General features: G+C 43.8%; 2 protein-coding genes across 6 annotated transcripts in view; one reads left to right on the forward strand and one right to left on the reverse strand.

Annotated features, from left to right (window-relative positions):
- Positions 1-26,639, forward strand: part of cux1a (cut-like homeobox 1a) — a 281,900-nt gene that overhangs the window by 216,119 nt on the left and 39,142 nt on the right. For 3 of the 5 annotated variants that reach the window (XM_080434636.1, XM_080434638.1, XM_080434639.1), the window contains exons 10-16: positions 1,149-1,253; positions 1,935-2,123; positions 3,265-3,323; positions 6,415-6,463; positions 7,151-7,250; positions 18,488-19,318; positions 26,376-26,456. In XM_080434636.1, the coding sequence (XP_080290762.1) occupies positions 1,149-1,253; positions 1,935-2,123; positions 3,265-3,323; positions 6,415-6,463; positions 7,151-7,250; positions 18,488-19,318; positions 26,376-26,456 (1,414 nt within the window). The remainder of the gene's footprint in view (positions 1-1,148; positions 1,254-1,934; positions 2,124-3,264; positions 3,324-6,414; positions 6,464-7,150; positions 7,251-18,487; positions 19,319-26,375; positions 26,457-26,639) is intronic. The other 2 variants (XM_080434637.1, XM_080434640.1) reach the window with 1 other exon arrangement.
- Positions 1-26,639, reverse strand: part of gemin5 (gem (nuclear organelle) associated protein 5) — an 851,612-nt gene that overhangs the window by 128,021 nt on the left and 696,952 nt on the right. The gene's annotated exons all lie outside the window — the stretch shown is intronic.

A 26,639-nucleotide genomic window follows, 5' to 3' on the forward strand; every position in this document is an offset into this window, starting at 1 on the left:
TGGTGACTGGTTTACTGTGACCTCCCATTGAAGTCACCTCAAACACAGTTTGCTATTTAGAATAGAGAACATTCAAATGTTCTTCACACAAGCTAGAAATCCTACCTAAGGAAGAAGGCCCGAGTAAAAGATTTAAAAAATCAAATTATAATGAATGCAATTATCCTAATTACAGTATTAGTTGTAGCTCATCTTTTATTACCTCAAGCAACGATATGATGTCGCTTGGTAAGTGGTGCATAAATGTAGTGCCTCTATCCAAACATTATGCTTTACAATGAGCATTATACTTAACACACCGACGTGTCACTTGGTCTGCACAGCAGCATTAACCCCATCACAACCAGTGGTGTAAAAAGTACTCCAATGTTTTACTTAAGTAAAAGTATCAATAGGCTACTGCAATGTGGAAATACTCTGTTACAAGTAAAAGTCCAGAATTCAACATTTACTTGAGTAAAAGAGCAAAAGTATTAGTATCAAAATGTACTTAAAGTACTAAAGTAAAAAGTACTCATTTTGAAGAATGTCCCATTTCTCAAGTTTTCAAATGTATAAAGATCTTTTGAAAATAGCAGATCTACAAGCTCACAATGCGTCGCATCGCGACGCATTGTGAGCTTGTAGATCGGCTATTTTTAAATGGCTGAAATGTATAGAGGGCTGAAGTGGTTAATGTATTTTTGTAATAATGATACAAATCTACAAAGTAACTAGTAACTAAAGTTTTCAAATAATTGGAGTGGAGTAAAACTACAATATTTGCCTCTGAGATGGAGTAGAAGTAAAAGTATTGGAAACAAATACATACAAATACAGTACAAATACCACAAAATTGTACTCAAGTACAGTACTTAAGTAAATGTACTTAGTTACTTTCCACCACTGATCACAACACAAACAATAGAGTCTAATCATCTAATGAGAGTCTAGTCATGACCACTCTGTCCAATCTTTAGCTATTGAATTAAAAATCAATAAAACATCTCATTGACTGGATGTTGAGTAACGGCCATTACAGCCGCGGGGGGACTAACTTGTTAGCGTCCTGCTGTAATAGTAATGTACGGTAGATGTGGTTTGATTTGACATGAATCATGATATTATTGCTAATGATGTGACACTGAGTTGTTCCTGTGTGTCTACAGAGAGCGGAGGCGGCGGAGCGAGAGGCCGAGGCTCTTCGGGAACAGCTGACATCAGCTAACAGGTCCCTCCAGCTGGCCACGCAGATCCAGAAAGCTCCTGATATGGTATGTTCTCACAGCAGGGCCTTTGGAACAGCATCTGTAGCTGTTAGCTGAGGATCTTCACTCATTTCTCTGCTTGAGCAGCACATCAGGGGGAAAAAAAGCGTATTAACCCATTAAGACCAGGTCTTACAAATGTCTTATAAATCCTAACAGTTTTTGGAAACACTTGTGTTTGCTATAATATGTGTGTTTCCATTTGATGGGACCCCTCTACATGATCCTGTTTTGAAGTCGTCACCCGGTGAACTCTAAGAAGCACTCGGCTCGCCTTTGTTCTTTACATTTTCCATTTATTTTATTTTATTTTATTTTATTTTATTTTATTTTATTTTATTTTATTTTATTTTATTTTATTTTATTTTATTTTATTTTATTTTATTTTATTAAAAAAAAGTAATTGAAAAAACACGCCCCCCTCATGTATTAGAAGGACAAGGGCAGTGGAAGGACAAGGACAGTTGATTGTGATTCCAAGGACTGAGCACTCCTTCAGTGGTCTTATTAAGTTAATCTGTATGATTCACCAACACCTCTTCGAAAGCCTACATTTGAAGATATATTTAGGCTACTTCAAATGTGTGTGTGTGTGTGTGTGTGTGTGTGTGTGTGTGTGTGTGTGTGTGTGTGTGTGTGCGTGTGCGTGTGTGCACGTGTGTGTGTATGTGTGTGATCTCCACACAGGAGCAGACCCTGGAGGTGCTGTCGCGCTCCAGCCTGGAGGTGGAGCTCAGCGCCAAGGAGCGCGAGGTGCTGCAGCTGGCTGAGGACGTGCAGAGACTGCAGGCCGGTCTGGATCAGATGGCCGACACCACGGCCTCGCAGATCAGCCAGCTCAGACAGGAGCTCAGCTCCAAGGAGGCCTCGCTAAAGGTAGAGCCGTTTGTGTACCACAACGATACCAAACACACTCGTATTACCAGTGGTGGAAAAAGTACTCAAATGTTTTACTTAAGTGAAAGTATCAATGCTGCAATGTAGAAGTACTCTGTTACAAGTGAAAGTCCTCGAATTCAAAATTGACTTGAGTAAAAGTACAAAAGTATTGGTATCAAAATGTGCTTAAAGTACCAAAAGTAAAAGTACAAAAATGTTTGAAAACAGCAGATCTACAAGCTCACAATGCATTTTGAAATAGCCTATGTATAAAATAGTTAAGTTAATGTTAGTTACTTTACACCACTGTGTATTACCTTATACTCTCTTTCACTTCACGACAGCACAAGTGACAATTATATTTTTGTAGAGCTGGACCAAATTTAGACCTGACTTTCAGACTTAATTTGATATAAAAATTAAGGAGTGTTGCTCTAGTAGAGATAGCTTTTTCAAGTAGGCTACTGGGCAAAGTGACATCTGTCTGTCTGTCTGTCTGTCTGTCTGTCTGTCTGTCATGTCTGTCTGTCTGTCTGTCTGTCTGTCTGTCTGTCTGTCTGTCTGTCTGTCTGTCTGTCTGTCTGTCTGTCATGTCTGTCGTTTTAATATTTGTCACTGTGTAGTAGGGCTGGTGAATTAATATTCGAATATCGAATATTCCTCGAATATGGGGAAAATATGTATATTCGAATATGAAAATTAATATTAGATTTTTTTTTTAAATGTTTATTTGACAGGGACAATACAAAAACAATGTATCAAGTTATAAAAACAAACAAGAGATATGTTTTATTAGATCCGAGCACTCGATACATTGTTTTTTGTATTGTTTCTGTAAAATGTTTTTTTTAGATTTTTTTTAGAATAATTATATTCGAATATACTCGAATATCTGCCAATTTATCAGACCAATATTCGAATATCATTTCTGAGGAAAGTTGACAGCCCTACTGTGTAGCATTGGTGACTCAGCCTCTGCCTGACGACCAAAAGCCTATTATCTCCCTTGGCCAAGGGGGAATTCCCTTTAGTGTCACAATAATGTTGTCTTTCCGTGTGGGAGACCTGGGTTCCAATGTCTTAGAAAGTCCACAGAGGAACAGATTTGAACCCTTGCCGTCTTTTCGTCCCACCACAGCGGATGGAGGAGAAGCTTCAGGACCAAGCGGACTATGAAGAAGTCAAGAGAGAACTCAGGTAATGTTAAATCTTCCTCCTCAGCTCGCTGCCACCAGGCGCCACCACAGGCCTGGGTTCAGCAACCCAAGCGAAACGGAGCGAGACAACATTTTCATTCCTTTTCAGTGTTGCCAGATTTTGCGAGAGAAACAAGCAAACCAGATGAAAACAAGCCCAAAATAAGCGACTAGGGCAGGTCAGTCGACCTTTATTGTCCCAATGTCGTTTTAGAGCAGTGGTTCTCCAACATTTCCATGTCAAGGACCCCCAAATTGATATGTGTTTGGCCACGGACCCCCATCTGAAAGGTTGTTGTGCCAGTGACCCCCATACAGGATTTGTGTTACAAAACGTTCTAAAACATTCCAGATTTTCGAAAATAGCAGCTCTACAAGCTCACAACGCAGTTTTCAAATAGCCGATATTTGCAGGTATATAAGGTTAATGTGATTAAACTGGAGCAAGACCAAATAAGCAACTACACTTTAGAAACAATCCCCAAAAAACACAACTACCAATATGTACAAGCGACTATGCTTAAAGTCGCTTATAATAAGCAGACTTGGCAACACGGTTCCTTTTGCCTTGAGGAGCTAGACTGTGACTCTAGGCCCATGTGGTCCTGAGAGGTTAAAGTGAAAACTTGGCACCGGACTCGCGTCTATGCTCTTTTACGGATCCGCCACTAATGCCATTCATGCTCTCTGGCCAAGCCGCCCCTCGAGACCATCATAACCTTTCGATTTAGTCTTCAGATAGGGAGCAACTCGGAGGCCTCGCCTCATTGGTTGAGCCTCTGCACTCCACTTAATGAGAGGGAGGTGTTTATTGGATAAAAAAGGCCATTGCATTCCACTCGGGTCCTTCCCCTCCTTTTAAAATTAGATCAAGCTGTTTGGAGGAGAGATATTGAGTCAAAACATTGTTATGGGCACAAGTTCAGAACCAGATGCTCCTCTCCTAAAAATGTAAGTTGAAATTATTCACGGCGTTCTGTAGTATCTGCGTTATTATAACTGATGTGATTTAGTTTTTTTTTTGCATTAACAGCTGTTGTGACATCTTGCAGATATCCAAATTGACTGATCATGTTGAAGAAATTAGATTAGTTGGCAGTAACTTTTTAAATGAAGGCTGCTACACTATGTCACTTTTTGTGTGAATTGAATGTTATTATAAGTATGTTAATATAACTAGTACATCTATATGGTTGAGTATGTTAATGTAATATAACTAGCACATCTGTATGGTAGAGTATGTTAATACAATATAACTAGTAGTTGCCTACATCTGTATGGTAGAGTATGTTAATACAATATAACTGTGGTGGTTGTATTAGGTCTCCCCGCTCTTTTATTTGAAAATGGAGATCCTGTTGTCTGACCACTACTGGTTGACAAGTGGTACTGCATGAAGGTCAAAATGCAATATCTCCCTTGAGCAAACAGGCATGCTCTGTTGGCTCAGTGGTAAAAATGTGCACAGGAGACCCAGGTTCGAACCCCCTGGTCGGACATTACAGTTACATAGCACATCTTTAACCTGGACCTTAGTGTCCCTATTGTGGGGGCGAACATTAAGGTGAAAAATAGAAGCTGTACAAGCCGAGCTATTTTGACTGAAGAGATTAGGTGTAGAGATTAGGTGTAGAGATTAGGTGTAGAGGGAAATGCTAGCTGACCTCGTACAGAGGCCTGCGGGACCCCAGTCATATATCGTCTCTGTCGGTTGGAAACCTCATACTGTATGTCCAAAAGTGTTACTTTTCAGGATTCAAATTCAAAAGTTGCCAAAGTAGCTGATCTACAAGTTCGAAACGCGTCGCTTCGCGTCGCGTTTCGAGCTTGTAGATCAGCTGCTTTTCATACTTTTGTGTGACGCTGTGATACGATCAAGTAGGGCGTTAACTCTCTTGGTGCCAAGCCCCAAGTTATCCCGAGTTTTTTCGGAATGCCCTCAGTGCCAGAACGAAAAATCCTGAGTTTTAAAAAATATATATTATTATTTATTTTTTTGCAGCTCCATCCACTCTTTGTTTAACTTATAACTGAAAAAGGCTGTATCTCGCTTCCTAAGCACTTTTTTTTTACTTAAAAAAAAATTGCTGGCAGTTTAGAGAACATATTTTTTTATTTCATTGGCACTGAGAGAGTTAATTTACCAAAAAAACACAAAAAAGTTAGAGTGTGGAGATAGGAGTTTCTAACATCGACGATACGCATTATACAGTGTAAGTGGTGTAACAGCTGTTTTGTCATTTTGCGGATATCCTTGACTGATCATGTTGACAAAATGTGATTGCTTGGCACAAAACTTTTTAAAAAAGTGCTGCTTTTGCACATCATACCTGTGCTGCTATAGTACCTGCCAGAGTTTGTGTATATTTTTTTTCATTTATTTTAGATCTAGACTTGAGAAAAAAGACGTGGCCAACAGTGGCCTCCTTTGTCCATTGTCCGGTGCGTCGAATTGTGACTTATCTTTGTCCCACCTAGAATCAAAGGGCCTAACTGAGTTAAGGTTGGCAGATAAGCTAATTGGGAGCCACAGCCAACGGCTCTGCCAGGGATTTAACAGCATGCACCAGGCCGCTGCGATGTCCGTCTCGCCGTTCATTTGGGAACTTGAGCTTCCATCGTAATATTTTTAATTGGGAGTGTTTAGACGGGACATGAGTGAATGAAGCTGATTGAATCCTGTTCAGACTGCCAGCCAAAGAGCTGTCTGGTGGCATCCGCGTAGCTATAGCCTGTTTTCGGACTCCACATTTCCTTTTTTTTTGTCTTTTAAATTAAAGTTTGTCTCCCCTCCCCCGCGCCCACCACCCTCTTTTTTTATAGATAATATCGTCGGGAATTGAATTTGCATTAAAGAGATCACTGGATGACCCTTAATAAATGTTGCCAGCCTGATAGGGTCTAAGGATTTCATTGAATTATCAGATTTTAATGGTCTGGGCCTGTTGGAGACGAGGGCCCTTTGTATTGAGTTAGAATGTTTTTCTTTGGCTCGAGTTGGCGAGGATCTAGAGAAGCACTCCCGTCTATTTACAGTAGCTTTAACCGAGTCTTGTGATCAACTCTTTTTTTTCTCTTCTCTCCCCCAACAGTATCCGCAAGTCCATGGAGTTTGCTTCGACAAACTGCTCTTCAGCCCAGGTAAGGAGCACAAGCTGGCTGTGACTAGAACTCTCTCTCTCTCTCGGCCTGAATTCTCAGTAACCGTGCCGTAGCATTATCGGTAGCATTACGGCGTTGTGTGACTGCTACTGTAACATCCACTACTGTTGTCATTTGTAACGTTAACTGTGGTTTGTGCTGCTGTCATAGCTAGGCTTAACCTGGCTGCTCTCTTCTGGTTCTGCATCAGACATGATTATTGTATACTTTACTATTTATTGACGGTGTCTTTTTGTTCTGCACCAGCCAGGCGGGATGTCTGTATAGGGTGTATACATCTGTATATCGATGCTGTCGGGCAGAAACCTCTTATCTCCATATTTTTGTGTTTTTCCGTAAATGAATGCCCTATACTTGATCATACTACAGCGTCACACAAAAGTATCAAAAGTAGCAGATCTACAAGCTCGAAACGCTGCGCGAAGCGACACGCTTTGAGCTTGTAGATCTACTGCTTTTGATACTTTTGAATTTCAATCCTGAAAAGTAACAGAGACCCGACAGAGACAATATACTTTCATTAATATTTGTTTGAGGGTGTCTTTATTGTGACGTTACTCTTCTGTACCTACTGTACTCCTTTGCCCTGTATCTGTAACTGTTACTGCCGTGCTGTCTCTGGCGCCGGCGGGATCAATAAAGGTGTCTATCTATCTTCTCCTTCAGGACTCCAAGCCTGTGGACGTGCTGCTGCTGGAGAAGAGTCGGAGCTTGCGCGAGTCGGAAAGGTCTTCACTGCGACTGAACAACAGCGAGCACAGCGCTGGTGAGTCCCTGTCCTCAGGTTAACCCCTCACCACTATAGCGATGCTTCTCAAAATTGTTTAATTTCAAGGGACCCTTTACAACTTTGAGAGGGTACAAATGGAACCAAATGGACCCCTATGGGTCCATTTGGTTCCATTTCCATGGTTAATATTTCAGCTACTCGACCTGGGTTCGAATCTGGGTGTAGAACAGGAAGGTTACAGAGGATACCTTTAATCTGATCCTAATTGTAACCCTAGCCTAGACCCTTACCTTATAGCCTCAACAGTGAAATGTTCTAAATTTAACTTTCATGTCCAAGCCAGGATTTGAACTCCGGTCTCCCCATATGTGAGATCAAATCTCTACCGCTCATGCACGACGCAATCCCTACTTGATTGGGGGGGAGATATTGTGCTTATGAGCTTCAGGCGGCAATACTACCAGATACCAGGGTCTAAATGTCTCAGTGGAAGAGTAGGGAGTCCACCTCCAACCAGAGCATGTGAGCGGAGCGGAGCGAGGAGTGGAGCGACGCGATTTTGACGTGAGCGCGGAGCTGGTTTATAAAAAGGTTGGAGCGCTACTCAGAGCGAGGACCGCCTGCTGCTCCAAGCCGCCCCGGCGCGGGCCGCGCACAGAATGTTTGAGCATGCCCGGTCGCACGGACTCAGAGACACACAGACATCCAGCAGTGCACAGCGCACCGAGATTTCATTAGAATTTCTACTTTCTTTTTCTTTTCTTTTTTTTTACTGTTGAGCGACCCGGTTTGAGCGGAGCATGGAGCGAGAGGTGCGCAAATCAACGTGAGCGACGGGGAGCGGAGCGCAGGGGGAGTCAACGTGAGCGAATAGCGAGCGTGAAACCAGCCCCCTGGAGCGCCGTGCGGCATTTCCACCCGCTCCGCTCCGCTCACGTGCTCTGCCTCCACTAGCTAGTTACAGTAGATAGTATTAACACATGGTTAAAATAACCGGACTTATTCATTCAAATAAGTCCGCGGCTTTAACTCTGAGAGTGTGCAAGCGGAACCAAATGGACACTTAAGGGTCCATTTGTTTCCGTTTGTACACTCTCAGTTAAAATAACTGAGGTTTTTACCGTGTATGTTTGTCAGTTTATTTGATCTCCGTTAAGTATAGAGGTTCAAGAACATACAACACCAACTTACAACTTACAAGCCGATATAACAGATAGGAGTGTTGTCACTGATTGAGCCGTGACTACAGCAGCTCACAGACGGCATCATCACACAGTCGTGTCATGGCATGCAGAGCTATTCCAGCCACCCACATGCAAACCCCCCCCCCCCCCCCCGACTGTCTCTCCCTGCCTTATAGCTGCCAATGGAACCAGACAGAAATCTCTCTGTTCGGCCTTGTTAGGCAAAAAAAAACGATCGGTTTATATAAGCCACGAAATAAAGGAACGTGTCGCTGTATAAAATAAACTAACATTGGCAAATACTCAAATAACCGTTAACGCTTTGCCAAAGGTAAGGAGAAGAAGTCGCTGTCAAGATGATATCAAAGTGGGGGAGCTCTGGCGGGTACTCTGCCAAGAGGGAAAGGCTGCAAAAAAAAAAGTTGTACGCTCGCTGCCGCCCGCCTTGCACTCGCAGCTCTTTTTTAATTCCTCCATCTGTGGAGCGGCGTGCCTCATGGGGGATCCAGACGGGAAGTCTGGCTGGCAGACACAGGAAACGCTGCCAGCTAATCTCAGACAGCAGAAGAAGAACTGTTGAACTCGCGGAGGAAAAAGACAATTACGGTATAGCTTTTTGCAGGGAGAGTTCGGGGAGAGAGAGAGTCAGAGAGAGAGAGAGTCAGAGAGAGAGAGAGAGGGAGAGCTCTCTTTTAAATATAGTCTCAGCTGAAAAAAAATACATGTCGTCTCTTGTCGGGTGGAAACCTCATATGTCCAAAACTGTTACTTTTCAGGATTCAAATCCAAAAGCATCAAAAGTAGCAGATCGACAAGCTCGAAACGCGCCGCTTCGCGCCGCGTTTTGAGAAAAAAACACAAAAAGTTAACATATGGGAGATAAGAGGTTTCTGCACCGACAGCGACGCGTGCTGTTTCCGATCGGCACGCCGTCAGTCTGAAGAAGGAAGACAAGAATCGGAAACAAGAACGGAGCCTGGCCCTGGAACACGTAATGTAATGGAAGCTCGGCGGCCGCGGTTCAACGACAGCCGTTAAGACTCGGAGCTGGCTGAGCCGCCGCGCCGCTTTCCCACCTTTTCCTGTTTGATCTGCCACTTAGATGTGTCTCGCTAAATGGAGAATCTGCAGGAGGGTTTTACTGCGACGTGTATAATAACACGTTTTATCTCCATTCATCTGACATAGACGGCTCATTTTATCTGACACCGTTCCAGAGGGAAAATTACACCACTGGAGGCATTACAGTATATCTGTGCCTGCTACTGCCTGGTTGTAGAAAACGTCTTAACCACATGAACCCCGGTGTCCCTATTTTGGGGCATTTTCCATTTTCCAGCGAAAATATAGCCGTTCTACAAACTGGGCTATTTTCAGCGAAGAGATTTGCTGGGGGACTCTGGTCAATGAACCATGATAGGGTTTTCAAGAGAGTTGGAAAAAACCCAAAGATATACTTTTAAGGATCCCCTGAGCGCAAATGGCTTTGCATGAAGTCACTATTTGCCCATAACTACTTGTGTATTTCCTCAAGTTTTCATTATTGCATCATCCTATATTAAAATTGGCTTAAGGGAGGACCGGCGGGCCGGCCGGCGGGCGAACCTGTGACATCACGCTCATGTCACCATGACTCTGTCATAACCATATAAGGAGTTCCCAATGCAGGTACGCCCAAATATGGAGTGTGTCTGACCTCAACGTGTCATCATGGCATCAGGCACAAACAAATCAGTCAGCTCCATATATGGGCACAAAAGGGGGCGTGCCCATATATGGGGATAATACTGATGACATCAGGAATCTCCATATATGGGCATAAAAGGGACAAGGACTGACGGATACAGAGATGTAGGTGTGAGGGCCGCATGACGTTCATATTTACCACACATTAAAAGTCTTTGTCATGGTCCTTCAAACGTGTATAGAAAGTTTTAACAAAAAATTCCACTCCATTGATCCATTGCAGGTGTTTTTCTCTCACATTTCTAAAGCCTTTTCAACTGCAATGAAAAGCTCACAACTTGCGGGTGTCGCTGGTGAGGGATTTTGCCTGTCAATCATCGCCTCTGCTCCGCCCCCCCCCCCCCCAAAGGAAAGGATAGGGGAGGGGAGGGGCGAGGAGGAGAGTGGGCGGGATTAATCGGCTGTGACCTCACTGCCGAAGGGCCAAGCTCAGATTACTTTTCAGCCTAATTATTCAGAAAACCCCAGACCACAGAAAATCCACTGAATATTCAAAGTTCAGATTTTTTGGGTGTAATTGAGGTCATAAAACCCCCCAAAAAACATAAACAAATAAAAAAGTGAAAATGAATGTCATAGAACCTTTAATATATAAACCACTGTTTCTCAAACAATGACATTTCAACGACCCCTATACCTCTGAGACCCTTACGGGTCCATTTGGTTCCATTTGTACACTCTCAGAGTTAGAGACCCCGTAAGGGTCCATTTAGAACCCCCTCAAGTCACCCTGAGGGTCCCAGGACCCCACTTTGAGACCCATGCACTGCCGTAAACACAAGTAGCCTACGTGAGTCCATCACAGACCCACCTTTTCACAACTTGAAACATTATTTTCCAACATTTCCTGCAGATATTGTTCAGTTTATGCAACATTCTGCTACTTTTTTTTTAGTTGAACAAGTGAACACAACTCCCCTCTGGTGGACATAAATCACATTGCCTCTGTCATATCTGTTTGAAACAGTCTGTAATGACTGTTTAAAGCAGTGGTTCTCAACGTGAGGTCCGGGGACCCCCAGGGGTCATTGAAGGTGGTGCCAGGGGGGGGGGGGATCCCCAGAAAAAAAGTGTTAATATAACCACTTTAACTGTATATGCATCGGATGTTTGACAATAGCAGATCTACATTGCTCACAATGTGTCGTGCGTTGTGAGCTTGTAGATCGGCTATTTAAAAAGTATATATTTTTTAAACATTTTAACAGCACAAATCTTGTATGGTGGGGTCCCTGGCACAAGATATTTTCAGATGGGGGGGGTCCGTGGACGAATGCATATTAGTTCGGGTGTCCTTGAGGTGAGAGAGTTTGAGAAGCACAGATGTACCGGGCTTCATTCGCTGGCGCTGCCATGCGATACGATGTTGAAACTTTGGCAACATGTGTGTTATGACAGAGACTGAAATACTGCCAGGGAGGGTAGAGGAGAAGAAGTTTATTGCATTTCACAATTTTAAAACATTTATAATTTTGTGTCCAAAGGGATCAACTTAAGTGTACCACTTCAAAGTACTGCCAACAGTTCGATATCACATGTTGATATGAAGTTGATACCACAAGGTGATCTCTCTCTCCAAAGGTGACTTGGAGGTCATGCAGCCAAACGAGAGCATGGCTGCATATCGTCTCTGTCGGGTGGAAACCTCATATGTCCAAATCTATTACTTTTCAGGATTCAAATAAAAAAATGTGACGCTGTAGGCCTGTCCCCGACTAAGGATTTGTATAGTCGAATTTGATTGGCGACTAATTGCCAATAGTCGACTGGCAGTCGACTAATGCAGTGGTTCTCAACCTGTGGGTCGGGGCCCCCAGGGGGGTCCCCACATGATTGGGGGGGGGGGGTCCCCAGATGACAGGGAAGTGACAATTTAAGGACTTTAAAGACCTTTTTAATACCTAAAATTAACTGAATTGAAAAAAGACCATTACTGCATCAAAACGAATCAACAAACTACACTATAAAACTGGTCAAACATTGGCCAAATTCTCAAATAATATAAGAAAGACGCAACAATTGTGAAAATAGCCGATCTACAAGCTCGCGAGGCCTTGTGAGCTTGTAGATCTGCTATTTTCACAATATTTATCTGTAGAACAGAGTCAAAATTCCTCAACTCCTACATTCCAAGTGCTTATCAGGGTGGGGGGTACCCAGTTCAAATATGATTATTTAGGGGGGTCGCGGCCTGAAAAGGTTGAGAACCACTGGACCAATGCACCACAAAAAACAAATTGATTTGACTGAGAGATCAGTCTGATTCGACTGCCAATCTCTCAGTCAAATCATGCAAAAAATATGTTATGCAATAGAGGAACATTCCATTTGGGCTGTAGGGGTGCTTAGTGTCTGATTTAACATATACTATTGGTTTCTCCCAATAAATCATGATGTATACAGTATCCTATTTTTGGCAAACTATTAGTTAATTAATATAACAAACTAGGCCAATATCTCAGTTAAGAGATTGGCAGTCGACTCAGACACCCCTCGACTAATTAGTCGACTATTCGACTACTAGAGGTCAGGCCTACGCTGTAGTATGATCAAGTAGGGCAGTAATTTACGGAAAAAAACACTAAAAGTGAAAACTTGGAGATGTGCAGTTATTAGGAAGCAGTGGTGGACAGTAACGAAGTACTGTACATTTTTTTGAGTAGCTGTACTTTACTTGAGTATTTGTATTTTTTTGGATACTTGTGACTTTTACTCAACTACATTTCAAAGACCGGCTTTCTGAGCGACTAAGTGTCGACGGGGGCTCGAGCCGGCCCTGTGCAGAGTCTGCAGACACTGTGAGGACACGGCATGTTAATGAAGCCCCCATTTCCAGTGCACTGCGGCGCTGATCTTTACCACTCAGTGCGCTTGACCGCGTTGCAAAATGTCATCCTAATTGGCTCCGGGTCGGGCCCCTCTGTCTGCCGTGTCCCCACTAACCACCACTCAGGGGGGGGAAAAAAAACACGAGTATTTATTATATCGTCGCTGTCGGGCAGAAACCTCTTATCTCCATTTAGATTTTTACATGTTCTGTTTTCTTCGTAAATCAACGCCCTACTTGATCGTCCATAATGCACTGTCACACTAAAGTTTCAAAAGTGGCAGATCTGATGTAAGCTCGAAACGCGGGTCGAGCTTGTCGATCTTTGCATTTCGAATCCTGAAAAGTAACGGTTTCGGACCAGGGCTGCCAACGTTGGACTGTCAGAATATCAGAAGATTTTGGGGGTGCGTCCAGATGTTTTATTTTAGTTTTTTTGGAACCTACAGTACATTTCACACTGGGAGGCGACATTCTTGGGCTCCATACATGGGCTGAAACTTTGACCAAGTAATTGTGACGATTCTATGACAGCACGTTAACTGACATAGTACTGACATCATAGTACTGACATCATAGACTGGCCTCCTATACAAATGGTAGCATGTTCGAATAAGACTCTTTCACAGAGCAAGGTGGTAGAAGAATTATTTTGTTGGGGTCTGCTGATTGTCTGTCAAATGTCGCACTGTACAGTGAAGTTGCGAGTAAAGGGAAATATCACCAATCATCATACTGCTGTAGCAGTGGGACACAAAGTGTATGCCTTTGGAGGTTATAAGAAGAAGAACGCTAGGAAACCACCTCCAGAAAACCAGCTCAATGTGTACGTCTTCAACACAGTGTCTCTGAGATGGATTACGTTGCCCCCAGTGACGACTACAAGAGGAGAACATCCCCCCGAGGTACCCTGTAGTCGCTATGGCCAAACAGCTGTGCTCATTGAAGATATCGTCTACATATGGGGAGGACGGAATTTGCGGGGACTTTGCTACAACGTGCTTTATGCGTTTGATGTCGACACCCACAGATGGCTCAGTTCTGATGTTTCTGGGACCGTTCCAGGGGCAAGGATGCACCACACAGCCTGTGTCTCGGGGAAGGTCATGTGTGTCTATGGAGGAAGGACCACTTCCTGGACTGGACCCACTAATGACATCTACAAGCTGGACACCACCACGATGGTCTGGTCTTTGATAAACACCAGAGGCACTCCACCAACTGCTTGCTCGGGTCACTCTGCCACCATCATCGGGACAAAGATGTTTGTGTTTGGGGGTGGGTTTGGGGGTGGGGGGGTGTTTGACACAGAGACCAACTGCTGGCTGAGCACACCTTATTCTGGACAGCGCCTGCCAGATGAACGCTGGGGTCATTCAGCCTTTGCCTACGATGGAGAGTTGTACATATTTGGAGGTGATGACTACCTTGGTAAAGAATATAATACGTGCAACGATGTGTGGAGATTCAGTCCAGAGACCTTCTCCTGGAAGGAGATTACGCCCAAGGGGATTGACCCGTTTTGGACGAGAACCCACTGCTGTTGCATGGTGGGAAATCGCGTCGTCATCATTGGAGAATATAGAAAAGACGACTTTGACCTGTACGTCTTAGACTTAGGTCCTAGTCTTAAGACATTATGCCTGCTAGCAGTTATTCAGTACGATCTGAAGCAGTCAAAACTCCCACACAACATCAGGTGGGAACTGGCAGCCATGACTGATAAATAAAAACTGAAACTGAAAAAGAAAAAGAAATATGGGGCACGGTGGCGCAGTCGGTAGCGCTGTCGCCTCACAGCTAGAAAGTCCTGGGTTCGATTCCCGCAGGGGGACGCTGTGGGCGCTGGGGGCGTGTTCTAGGTGGGGTTGGGGAAAGGGCCTACTCTGTGTGGAGTTTGCATGTTCTCCCCTGTGTTCCCTAGGGTACACAAAAACATGCAGTAATCCTCGTCACTATACTGCCTCCCCCTGGCCAGCCGGGGCGCCTGATGGAGGGGAAAGGAACTGGTTGGAATAACGTGTTCCTTCCACGCGCTACGTCCAACCAGGGAAACTCTCCCCTGTCAGGTGATAAGAGTCAGTTGGCTCTCATGCATTGAAGGAGGCATGAGCTCGGCCCTGGCCTCCCTAGGTTGGCAGAGGGAAGGTAGTGCTCAAGATTACTTAGACAATTGGCACTGGGTGTAAAAAAATTCTGTTACAAAATCGGGGCTTGTAGATCGTCCCCTTGCCAGCAAAAACAGCGATTTTACTGTACCTTTGAAAAATCATGGAATATTTTCTGTGACCTCCTTCCTCCCGGAGATCGTCTAATTACACGCACGTTTTATTTGATTTTTATTGAATATTTTATTAGGCAGAAATGTAAAAACAGCACAAGACAAGTACAGTCAAACACTTTGTCTAAAAGGTACATCCAAAAAAATTCTACATACAAACATACAAACACATGTAATTCACAAAACACTGATAGTGCTGTCAAACTAATCTATGAAGCCATCACAGCTAGGGTGATCACCCGTCCGTATTTTGCGGGAAATGGAAATGGGAAATGTGTCCGGCGTCTCGCATGAACTGAGTCCCCCAGGGCTTTATACTGGCCACGTTTGGTCATTTCAAACAAGATTTTTCTCTTTTTTAACCCATTAAGACCTGACGGCGATTCTACATGTCTCCTAAATCCCAACAGTATTCTGAAAAACATATTTTTCATGTTAAGGACCCCCAAAATGATATGTATTTGGCCGCGGACCAGCAAAGATTTTAGTTAAAAATGTTCGCTTTAAAATACATATATATTCAAAGATTTGCACACAATTTCACGATTTTTCTAAAATAGCAGATCTACAAGCTCATGGTGCGGCACTCGGTGCTGCGCTATGAGCTTGTATATCTGCTATCTTTGAATAGCCAAAGTGTAAAGTAATGCTTTTTTTTTTTTGCTCAAATCAAAAAATTACACAGATGCGTTCCAGGTCTTAATGGGTTAATGCAAGAGCATAGAAACAAAAGACATTGCTCTGGCATTAATAAAGAAAGTTGAAGATTGCAAGGTTGAAATCTTGTTTGAAATGACCGAACCTGCCTGCTTACAGAGGATGTCACTTGTAGGCAGGTTTCTGAACTGTCATTGGCTCCGGTGTAGGCGATTTACGAGGGGGGAGGGGATTAGAATTTCCCTAAACCAATTAGAATTGGTTTAGAGTTTCCCTAAACCAATCACAAGGGATCCCCAACCCCACCTCCGACTCTCATTGGACAATACATTTTTGTACCGAATAAATGAAAATGGTGCCATGCCATCTTATAATGAACATTAGTGAGGGCTATTTGAAGATAGGTGGAAAATGTACGTGAACATTTATGTACATATTTTACGTGAAGCACATTGGATAGCCTTTGTTGTTGAAATGTGCTTTACAAATAAACGTGCCTTGTAAAATAGGACCCATAAGGGTCCATTTACACACCCACAGGGCCCTGATTATCCAAACAACATCTCACCAAATACCTCCCGGCTGCTTTTTAAAAATCCTTACTGGCGCGGTAAAGCAAAGGAACATGCATCTTTCTACCTTGAAGCTTGTTAATGAATATTTTTCATAACTTTGATGCCTTTTTGCCTGATCCTTTTGATTAGGTCAGCGTATGCATTTTTTGGTATTTGGCTCACGGCCCCCCTGCAGTTAGAACTCCAAGGTCTTTGCATAATTCAAATTACAGAAGTGGGGGGGGAAAAAAAAGTCTATTTCTGAGTGCACTTCTCAAATACACAGAGACGTGGCTCGGTGTATAGAGAGAGCCTCTCTGTTGAATTGTCTAAAAATAGAGAGATTTTAATGCTGGTGGCTTGAAGGGGCCTTTGGATCCAGAGAGAGAGAGAGAAAGAGATAGAGAGAGAGAATAAAACAGTTTGGGCATCGCATACAGAGTAGATGAATTCCCTCCCAGACATGAAACTTCATCATGGCTCAGTGTCCCTTGCAGCCACGGGCCACACACACACACACACACACACACACACACACACACACACACACACACACACACACACACACACACACACACACACACACACACACACACACACACCTCCCTCAGTCCGACGCTGAATAAATAATGCTCAATAACCCTGTAGACTTTGTCATCGTATTGCTTTCTGTGTTTCGAGGCAATAAAACCAGAGGAAAACTCTCATGTAAAAAGCGTGATTCTTAGTAGCACCGTATTCTGAATAAGCTTTGTTTGGACTAACAGGTATTATATAACACAGGGATGAACCCAAAAAAAAACAAGCTGGACCAGAAGATCTTTAATTCTAGATCAGTGATTCTCAATCTGTTTTTCCATTTCAAGGACCCCCGGTTTTATCTGCATGAGTCCACGGCATGGACCCCCCCATTTGATGTGTTTTTTATCTCTGAGACATCAATTTACACAGTAGAATCCTCAGTGTTCATTTAACTCTGAGTACAAATGGAACCAAATGGACCTTTTACGGGTCCATTTGGTTCCATTTGTACACTCTCTGAGTTACAGACCTGTAAAGGGTCCATTCGGTTCCTAACTATCAATCATTTATCTGGGGGTCCTCCTGGAACCCCCTCAAGGACACTAATGGCTCTTTGCCACTATGAAGTGTAACCCAGAACCTCCCAGAACCTGTGTTGTTCTGTGATGGCGTTTTGTTTACATTATCACCAGAACCAAGTTCTGAGTTTTGGGTTCCTAGAACTCAAGGTTGAGTACCACCTCCTGAGCAGGAACCCAAATGAGGTTCTGAGAGAACCTTATCTGAAACCGAGCCATAGTGCATGATGGGAACACAATCCAGAACCTGTGAAATATGTTTTCCTGTTGCGGTTCACTTACAGTGAGTGGTGGAAAGTAACTAAGTACATTTACTCAAGTACTGTACTTAAGTACAAACTTTTACTTTACTGGAGTATTTCCAATTTTCGATGCTTTTACTTCTACTCCACTACATCTCAGAGGCAAATATTGTACTTTTTACTCCACTACAATTATTTGAAAACTTTGTTTACTAGTTACTTTGTAGATTTGAATTATTATTACAAAACATAGATTAACCACTTCAGCCCTATTAAAACTTTGATTCGGCTATTTGAAAATAGCCAATCTACAAGCTCACAATGCGTCGCGTTGCGACACATTGTGAGCTTGTAGATCTGCTATTTTCAAAAGATTTTTATACATTTGAAAACTTGTGAAATGGGACATTCTACATAACGAGTACTTTCTACTTTTGGTACTTGAAGTACATTTTGATACCAATACTTTTGTACTTTTACTCAAGTACATTTTTAACTGTGGACTTTTACTTGTTGTTAGTATTTCTACATTGCATTTTACTTAAGCAAAAGATGTGAGTACTTTTTCCACCACTGTCTCTCGTAGGGGAAAAGAGCCACTAGTTCTTCTCTACGTTGAGCTGCTGGCTGTCGACGTGATATTTGACCTCTGTGTGTGTTTTTTCCCCCGTGACCTCCGCAGGGGCGTCGTCCAGGGAGAAGGTCAAAGAGTCCCAGCGCCTGTCCGCCACCCTCATGAACGCCAACCTGCAGGGCTCCCCTCCCCCGACGTCCCAGCTGCTCCTGCGCACGGGGGCGAGCGCCAAGGCCTCTTCCTGCGAAGACGCCCCCCCCATCACCACCGCCTCCGTTGCCAACGGCACCCACCACTTCTCCCCCTCGGGGGTGGGCATCGTGGGCGGCCAGGACTTCTTCAGCCCGTCCTCCATGGCGTCGGCGGCGAGCGCCGTCTTCCCCCTGGCGGGCAAGCTGGCGCTCAACTCCCTCCTGCACCGGCAGCTGGTCCAGACGTTCTACTCCAAAGCGCTGCAGGACTCCGTCTCATCGTCTGGCGGCGGCGGCCCGGCCTTGCTCTTCTCGCCGGCCCACTACCCCATGGCCAACTCGTTGTCGGGCGTCGTCGCCCACCAGTCGTCCCACCAGTCCTTGTCGTCCCATCAGTCCCAAAGCCAGCAGCAGGCGGCGGCGTCGTCCCCCGACATCAACGGGGGGCTGGTGCCCTCGCCCAGCCTGTCGGAGGGCGCCGGCAGCGCCTCGGAGGGCGAGGACATGGACACGTCGGAGATCGCCCGGCAGGTGAAGGAGCAGCTGATCAAGCACAACATCGGCCAGCGGATCTTCGGCCACTACGTGCTGGGCCTCTCGCAGGGCTCGGTCAGCGAGATCCTGGCGCGGCCCAAGCCCTGGAACAAGCTGACCATCCGCGGGAAGGAGCCCTTCCACAAGATGAGGCAGTTCCTGTCCGACGAGCAGAACATCCTGGCGCTGCGCAGCATCCAGGGGCGGCAGAGAGGTGAGCGACCGTGAGGCTTCTGTTTGTCCATATACTGCACATGAAAGCCTATATATATCTGTATTAAGCTTTACACCACAGAAGAATGTAGTCAGTGTTTGACCGCGACTGTAGAACTACTCTATGTACCTTTATCATTGTAATAAAGAACTGTAACAGTTCAGAAACCTTTCTACCAGTGACATCCTCTGTAAGCAGGCAGGTTTGGTCATTTCAAACAAGATTTTGTAATTAAGCAATAATCCACTCAAGGCCATGAAATATCACATTTTATATCATGGATATGGGCATTTAACCACTTTAAGTCCTATATACTTAGTTTCTTTTTTTTTGGGGGGGGGGGGGGGGGGCTTTTTATGCCTTTATTATAGATAGGACAGTAGGCTGAAAATGGAAATGGAGAGAGAGATGGGGAGTGACACGCGCTGTCAGGCTACATTGTAGCCTAGGTGCCCGGACCGCTACGCCAGCGATCCGGGCCCCTACAGTATATACTTAGTTGACCGGAGGCTCCCAGGGATCTGTACTAGGCACTTACATTTCGCAACGCAACTAGTTGCGACTTGCAGCCAACGAAACTTGAAGCCTACAGGCTTTCTTGTGTATTTATTTATCCTTTTGAATTCATTTTCAATAAACTGTTCAATCAATCAAAAAAGCCACTTGCAACAAAATCCTAAAACGGTGGTTTTGCAACTGGACGGTCCACACCCAGGCGCCAAGCTGCAGCCGACTGCCGTCTCCACAGCACTGTGAGATAAACAACAGACCGGGGTGGCCCTATAAACTGTGACAGTGACAGACACGAGGAGCAGAGATTGTTTACCGTTTCCATAGCACTTAAACCTGTTATATTGTATATCGTTGCTGTCGGGCAGAAACCTCTTATCTCCATATTCTAACTTTTTGTGTATTTCTTTTGTAAATTAGTGCCCTATGTGATAATACAACGTCACTCAAAAGCACCAAAAGCAGCAGATCTACAAGCTCGAAACGCGGAGCGAAGCAACGCGTTTCGAGCTTGTAGATCTGCTACTTTTGCTGCTTTTGAATTTGAATCCTGAAAAGTAACAGTTTTGGACGTATGAGGTTTCCACCCGACAGAGACGATATATTGTAGACATCTTTTATAAAATATGAAATAGCTCTCCTTTCCTTTCTCCCATTTGCTCGCTCTATTTAAACGCCCGTAGTGGAGCTGCCAGCGGCTTGGCACCGACATTCACCCACGATTCCTAATCAAAAAACTTTTACTTTGCTTAACAAAACGTAGCATAGCGGTGGGTTATTGTGATTATTCAACTTCAGTGCGTTCCAATAGGGAGATCCAATTGGAACGCAATTATGTATAATTACGGTTTCTCTAATGAGCCGATTTCGATCCATCTTTTTCATTTACACAGTCTTAACGCAACAGGCTCTTGCTCAGAAAATTATCGGACGGCAAGAATCCATTATCGTTGGGTTTCCAGCCGCGTCGGCCATAAAAAATACGCTCTTTCGCGTTGACCTCCTTTTGACGCATATTCATTTTCCGTGTCATTATCACTCCACGTCTGCTGCCTGTACGCAGCGGCCCAGGAATCATTTCAATATTAACCCATTAAGACCGGGAACGCATCTTTGTAACCACTTAAACCATTATTTTATACTTTGGCTATTACAAAATAGCAGATATACAAGCTCATAGCGCGGCACCGAGTGCCTCGCTAAGCTTGTAGATCTGCAGGTTTTTTTTTAATCGTGAAAATTTGTGCAAATCTTTGATTATATGCATTTTTTTAAAGCGAACATTTTTGACTGAAATCTTTGCTTCTGTGGATTCTACACAATTATGTCTTCTAAATCCGAACAGTTTTTTTTACTTATGTTGCTATATATCAGTGGTTCCAAAACCAAAAAAAAATCATGTCAAGGACCACCCAAAATGATATGTATTTTTCCACGGACCCCCCCCCCCCCATCTCAAAATATTTTGTTCCAGGGACCCCCAGAAGCAAAGATATTTAAAATGTATATATTCAGAGATTTACACAAATCTTCACGATTTTTCAAAAAAATAGCAGATCTACAAGCTCATAGCGCGGCACTCTGTGCCGCGCTATGAGCTTGTAGATCTGCTATTTTTTGAATAGCCCAAAGAAATCTTAAAATGACAGAGATGCGTTCCCGGATTGAATGGATTAAACAGACAAAAGGAAGCAAGCGTTTAGCAGCCAAGTCAAGCAGAATTGGCACCTCAGAGTGTGTGTGTGTGTGTGTGTGTGTGAGTGTGTGTGTGTGCGTGCGCGCGTGCGTGTGCGTGTGTGTGTGTGGGTGTGTGTGTGTGTGTGTGTGTGTGTGTGTGTGTGGCTGGCTCCCCTGCCGGCTGCTATTGATTGTCAGCGCTGAGTGGGTTGTTGAGTTAGCGCGCGGGAGGTGAGGCTGATCCCATCAGGAGGCCAATCTCTCATCATCGGTGTCACAGCGGTGGCTCATCTGTCCCCTTCAGTGGCAGGGAAGTAACTAAGTACATTTACTCAAAGTATACTGTACTTAACAGTGGTTATCAAACTTTACTTTAAGTCAAGGACCTGCAAAATTATACGTATTTGGCCGTGGAAGGGAAGATTCTCAACAATAGGAGACGTACAAGCTCGCAGCAAGGCACGAAGTGACGCACCGTGAGCTTGTAGATCTGCTGTTTTTGAATAGCTAACGTATAAATGGATAAGGTGGTTAAAATTATTGTGATTCTATGTACTTTTGCTCTATCAAAGAGCCCTGGGGGTCCCCGGACCCCACTTTGAGAACAAATGCTGTACTTGAGTACATTTATACTTGTACTCCACTACATCTCAGAGAGACATTTTGTACTTTTTACTTCACTACAATTATTTGACCGCTTTAGTTACTATAGTTACATGCATGTAACCACTTAAGCGCTTTCATACTTCGGATATTCGAAAATAGCGCCTCTACAAGCTCACAACGCGTCTTATCATGACATTTTGTGAGATTGTAGATCTGCATTGTAGATTTTTTTCAGTATTTTTACTTGGGTACTGTAAGTATATATTTGATGCCAATACTTTTGCACTTTGATTCTGAATACAGGCCTTTTACTTGAACCAGAGTATTTTATATTGTGGTAAAAGCATCTGATTACTTCTTTCACTACTGCCCTTCAAGGGCAGAAAGTCATGTTTGTCTGGTTGACAGACGAGATGTGAGCGTGTCCCGCATTTACAGTTACGTTTGTTAATGAACTATGTTAATCCATGAAGACCGGGAACGCATCTGTGTCATTTTAAGATTTATTTGGCAATTCAAAAATAGCAGTTTTTTTTTTGCAGATCTACAAGCTCATAGTGCGGCACTATGAGCTTGTAGATCTGCAAAAAAAATTATATTGTGTGCAAATCTTTTAATATATATATATATGTTTTAAAGCAAACATTTTAACTCCGATCCGGGTGCCTGGAACAACATATTTTGAGATGGGGGTCCGCGGCCAAATACATATCATTTTGGGGGTCCTCGATATGAAAAAAGTTTGAGAACCACTGATATAGCAACATACGTTTTTTTTTTCAAAAAGCAAAGATTTGAGTTAAAATGTTTGCTTTAAAAAATGAAGATTCAAAGATTTGCACACATTTCCACGATAAAAATAATAAATAACTTGTAGATCTGCTATATTTGAATAGCCAAAGAAATCTAAAATGACACAGATGCTTTCTCGGTCTTAATGGGTTAATTGTCTGTTGGAAGTTTGTGTTTTGTTGCGTTTGACTGACTGTCTGCTCCGATTTCAGAACGCGTGTTTAGCGGGCGTTGCAGGTTAATTGATATTTTATGCACAGCGTGTCTGCATCCCCACTGTGGAAGTGATGTACTGTACTGAACATCTGCGGCCCGCATTTGCATAGAGCAGTGATTCAATTCCTTTCAATCATTTTATTTTCACAGATTACCCACAAAAACTGCACACGTACAATGCAGACAACATTAAACCATACCACATACAAACTAACCGACATCTATAAATCATCATCTTCCACATGTTACCTATAGCCACCATCATCATGAAAACATTGATAGATGTGAGGATTTTGCCCTTTGGGTGTCATCACACATCACTTTACAAAACCCTGGGTAATATATCAGCATACTGTAGTCTTCTCCAATATATCCTCTCTGTCGGGGGGAAACCTCATAGGTCCAGAACTGTTACTTTTCACGATTCAAATTCAAAAATGGCAAAAGTAGCAGATCTTCAAGCTCAAAACGCGTCGCTTCGCGCCGCGTTTCGAGCTTGTAGATCTGCGCTTTTATGTGACGCTGTAGTGTGATCAAGTAGGGCGTTAATTTACGAAAATACAGAGGGTTCAAATATAAGAGGTTTCTGCCTCATGGCGACGATATTCCACAACAGGGCTCCAGATTTATTTTCAAGGACCCCTTGTTTGATACGCATTAGTTCACGGACCCCCATTTGAGACGATGTTTATCTCTGGGACCCCAATGTACACTGTAAAATCCTCCAATTTAACTATGAGAAAAATACCATTTGTACAAGATGAGGATTACTGCCCTGTTGGCACATATAGTATATGACATACATTATACTCACACTTTCATTTTACACGAACAGAGATGAGGATTACTGACCTGTTGGCAGACCTGTTTTTCATCTCCTCATTAGACATTATAGGCTACACACCTGTGCAATTAAGCTTGACAGGAGGTAACCTACAAAATAATGTTACATAACAGAACAACAGTAGTGACTGACAACACTACTTTATTCCTTGAGTGGTAAATTACAATGGTGACGAAGAGTACTCACTGCTCAACACAGCCCTGACCCTGAAAAACATTTGATCTTGGTTAATCAAACAGGTGATTTTAGTTATAAAATGATCATAATCTAGGTTATAGGATGATTATAATCTGGTTTATTATAATAATAATCTTGGTTGTATTGTAGGATGATGATAATCTTGGTTTTAGGATAGTCATAAATATCCACTACACTCCGCCAGTTCTGTTCCCCTCCATATTACGTAGACTCGGCACAGCCAGGGATAATCTGAAAAGTTCCCTACTCTAGGGCAGATGGAAGAGGAAAAAAAACGGAAAAAAACATCGCAGCTTGTTCTTTTCTATGTTTAAGTGGAGTTCAGAGCCAAAGAATGTACACTTGTGTCTACTGTTGCTTGTTTGGAAGCACTTCAAGGAAGCTGGGTCTGGCAGGCGGCCTCGAATCTGTCTGCCGCGCAGGGCTGAAGTTTAAAAGAGTTGTGTTAGAGCAGCGGCACAGCTTGTACACATTAGCGTTCGATATGTCGGAGTTGCGCTCCAATCGCTTCTGCTCTTTGTACCCCCAAACCGCAGCGCATGCTTCATCTCTCCTAAATCCCCCATCAATGTCTGTTTGGGTGAGTAGCGGGAGTTTGATAGGTGGATGGGAATGATCGGAAATGTGAATTGGCTCTATGAGTGCTCTCGGGAGGCACCGGCAAGCCGCCACGCCGAGCCGGCGTGAAGAACGTCAGGATTTCGCTGTTTGACATGTGAGATTACAACCTGCTGTGTGCTTGTTGCTCCGGCCAACATAAAGAAACATGCGTGTGTGTGTGTATATATATATATGTACACTTGATGTTGTGGTTTGCTCTGGGGCCTTTCACTTAGGAATACCTGCTTCAGATTTATCGCGCCCATCTGGTCCGCCGTACGCCGCGAGGAGCGACCGGCCGCGCTTGATTTACAGACTCAGAAGTTTTACTCTGTTTCGACGTAGGTTTTCTATTACGAGGTGCTGATTTATGGCGACGATGGAGATCTGTACCCGGAGATAGCCACGGCCGTGTTCCTGAAACGGAAGCCCCGAAATAGTATCGACATGTGTTCTGCAGGCACATGTGTTCCTGTGATCTAGTATTGACTTTGTGAACAAGGCTCTGAGTTGCCGGAGACAAGCGAGCCAAGACTCCCCCGATGAGGACAGTCCTTGAGCTATATATTCAGCCTGACATCTATAGGGGGGACGCATGGGTGACAGACTTTTTGGACGCAGTAAAAATAACTGCAGGTTTGCGTTGTAAGGATGACATTGTCGTAGGTCATCTCTGGCAGGCAGCAGCATTACAATGAAGTGGAAAAGTGTGTATAAAGCTCAAAGATTTAAGTCCAGAAAGTCGATCATGAACTCGTCTCTGAGCAGCTCCAGGTTATGTCCACGAATACTGATAGAGAAAAGTCAATTATGTTCACTTTCTGTTGCTTGTTTTTCTTTAGAGGCGTATTTGTCATTGTTCTCACTAGGCACTTGTGACAGTGGAAGGAAACGGTTGCAGTGTTTACATTGCAGCTTGTTTTTTATTTTATTTAGGGTGTTCCACAAGCACTTGGCTTGTTTGCAGCTACAGTAGCAGGTTTTAAATGTGAAATATTAGCATACAGTAAACGTTCAGTCTGTAGCTGAACTCGCTCCACAGTGTTACAAGTGCCCCGGTGAAGAAAACCGACCTGGAGCTCAACATGTCAGGCTGTATCCCTTTAACCGAGGCCTCAGTGTAGAGCTTTTGCCGTCAAAATGGCACCGTATAGGCCATCTTCTTGACATTACAGCACAAGACAAACCACTTTACTTCCCATATCTGTCGGTGGCCGCCTCTTTAGGAGACCAGAAGTAGGTGGTGAGTCTTTTAATTCCAATGGGAGAAGTGAACGTGAACACAGATTATGAGCCATTCTTTAGGCCCACGGTCACTGAACTAAATTCTCTCCAAGCCACACAATCTTCCCAACATTCTGACACTTTAAAACGTCATTTTCCAGAGAGACAAAATCAGTAGAAAATCAACATTGTAACCGACCTTTCTCTGTCCCAGCAAACACGCTCTCTCGCCAATATCTAGCAACAGCAATCATAGAATTAAGCATCTTTGTTACAAGCCCATAAGTGGCGTTTTCTAGCCGGATCAGTTTTCATATATTATACCATCCTCCATCTATCTGGTCCAAAGGTCTACTTATCTCTGATGTGTCGCCACTTGTTTTCCAACAGAGAACCCAGGCCAGAACCTAAGCAGGGTGTTTCAAGAGGTTCCGAAGAGAAAACCCAACTCTGAAGGCTCCTCGAGGCCAGGTCTGTTCTTTGCCTTCCCTATCGTGATTGACACCTAGCCACTTAAACCCCTGTAGACTTAATGAACTTGACCTGAGTTGGCTCCTTACTTGGACTTTTTTTCCCCCTCCTCGCCCAAAAATAGCTGATCTACAAGCACACAACGTGTCGCGTTCGCGACGCGTTGTGTGCTTGTAGATCGGC

This window comes from Gymnoscopelus braueri (genome assembly GCF_963280865.1).
Source record: "Gymnoscopelus braueri genome assembly, chromosome: 8".
Classification (NCBI taxonomy): Eukaryota; Metazoa; Chordata; class Actinopteri; order Myctophiformes; family Myctophidae; genus Gymnoscopelus; species Gymnoscopelus braueri.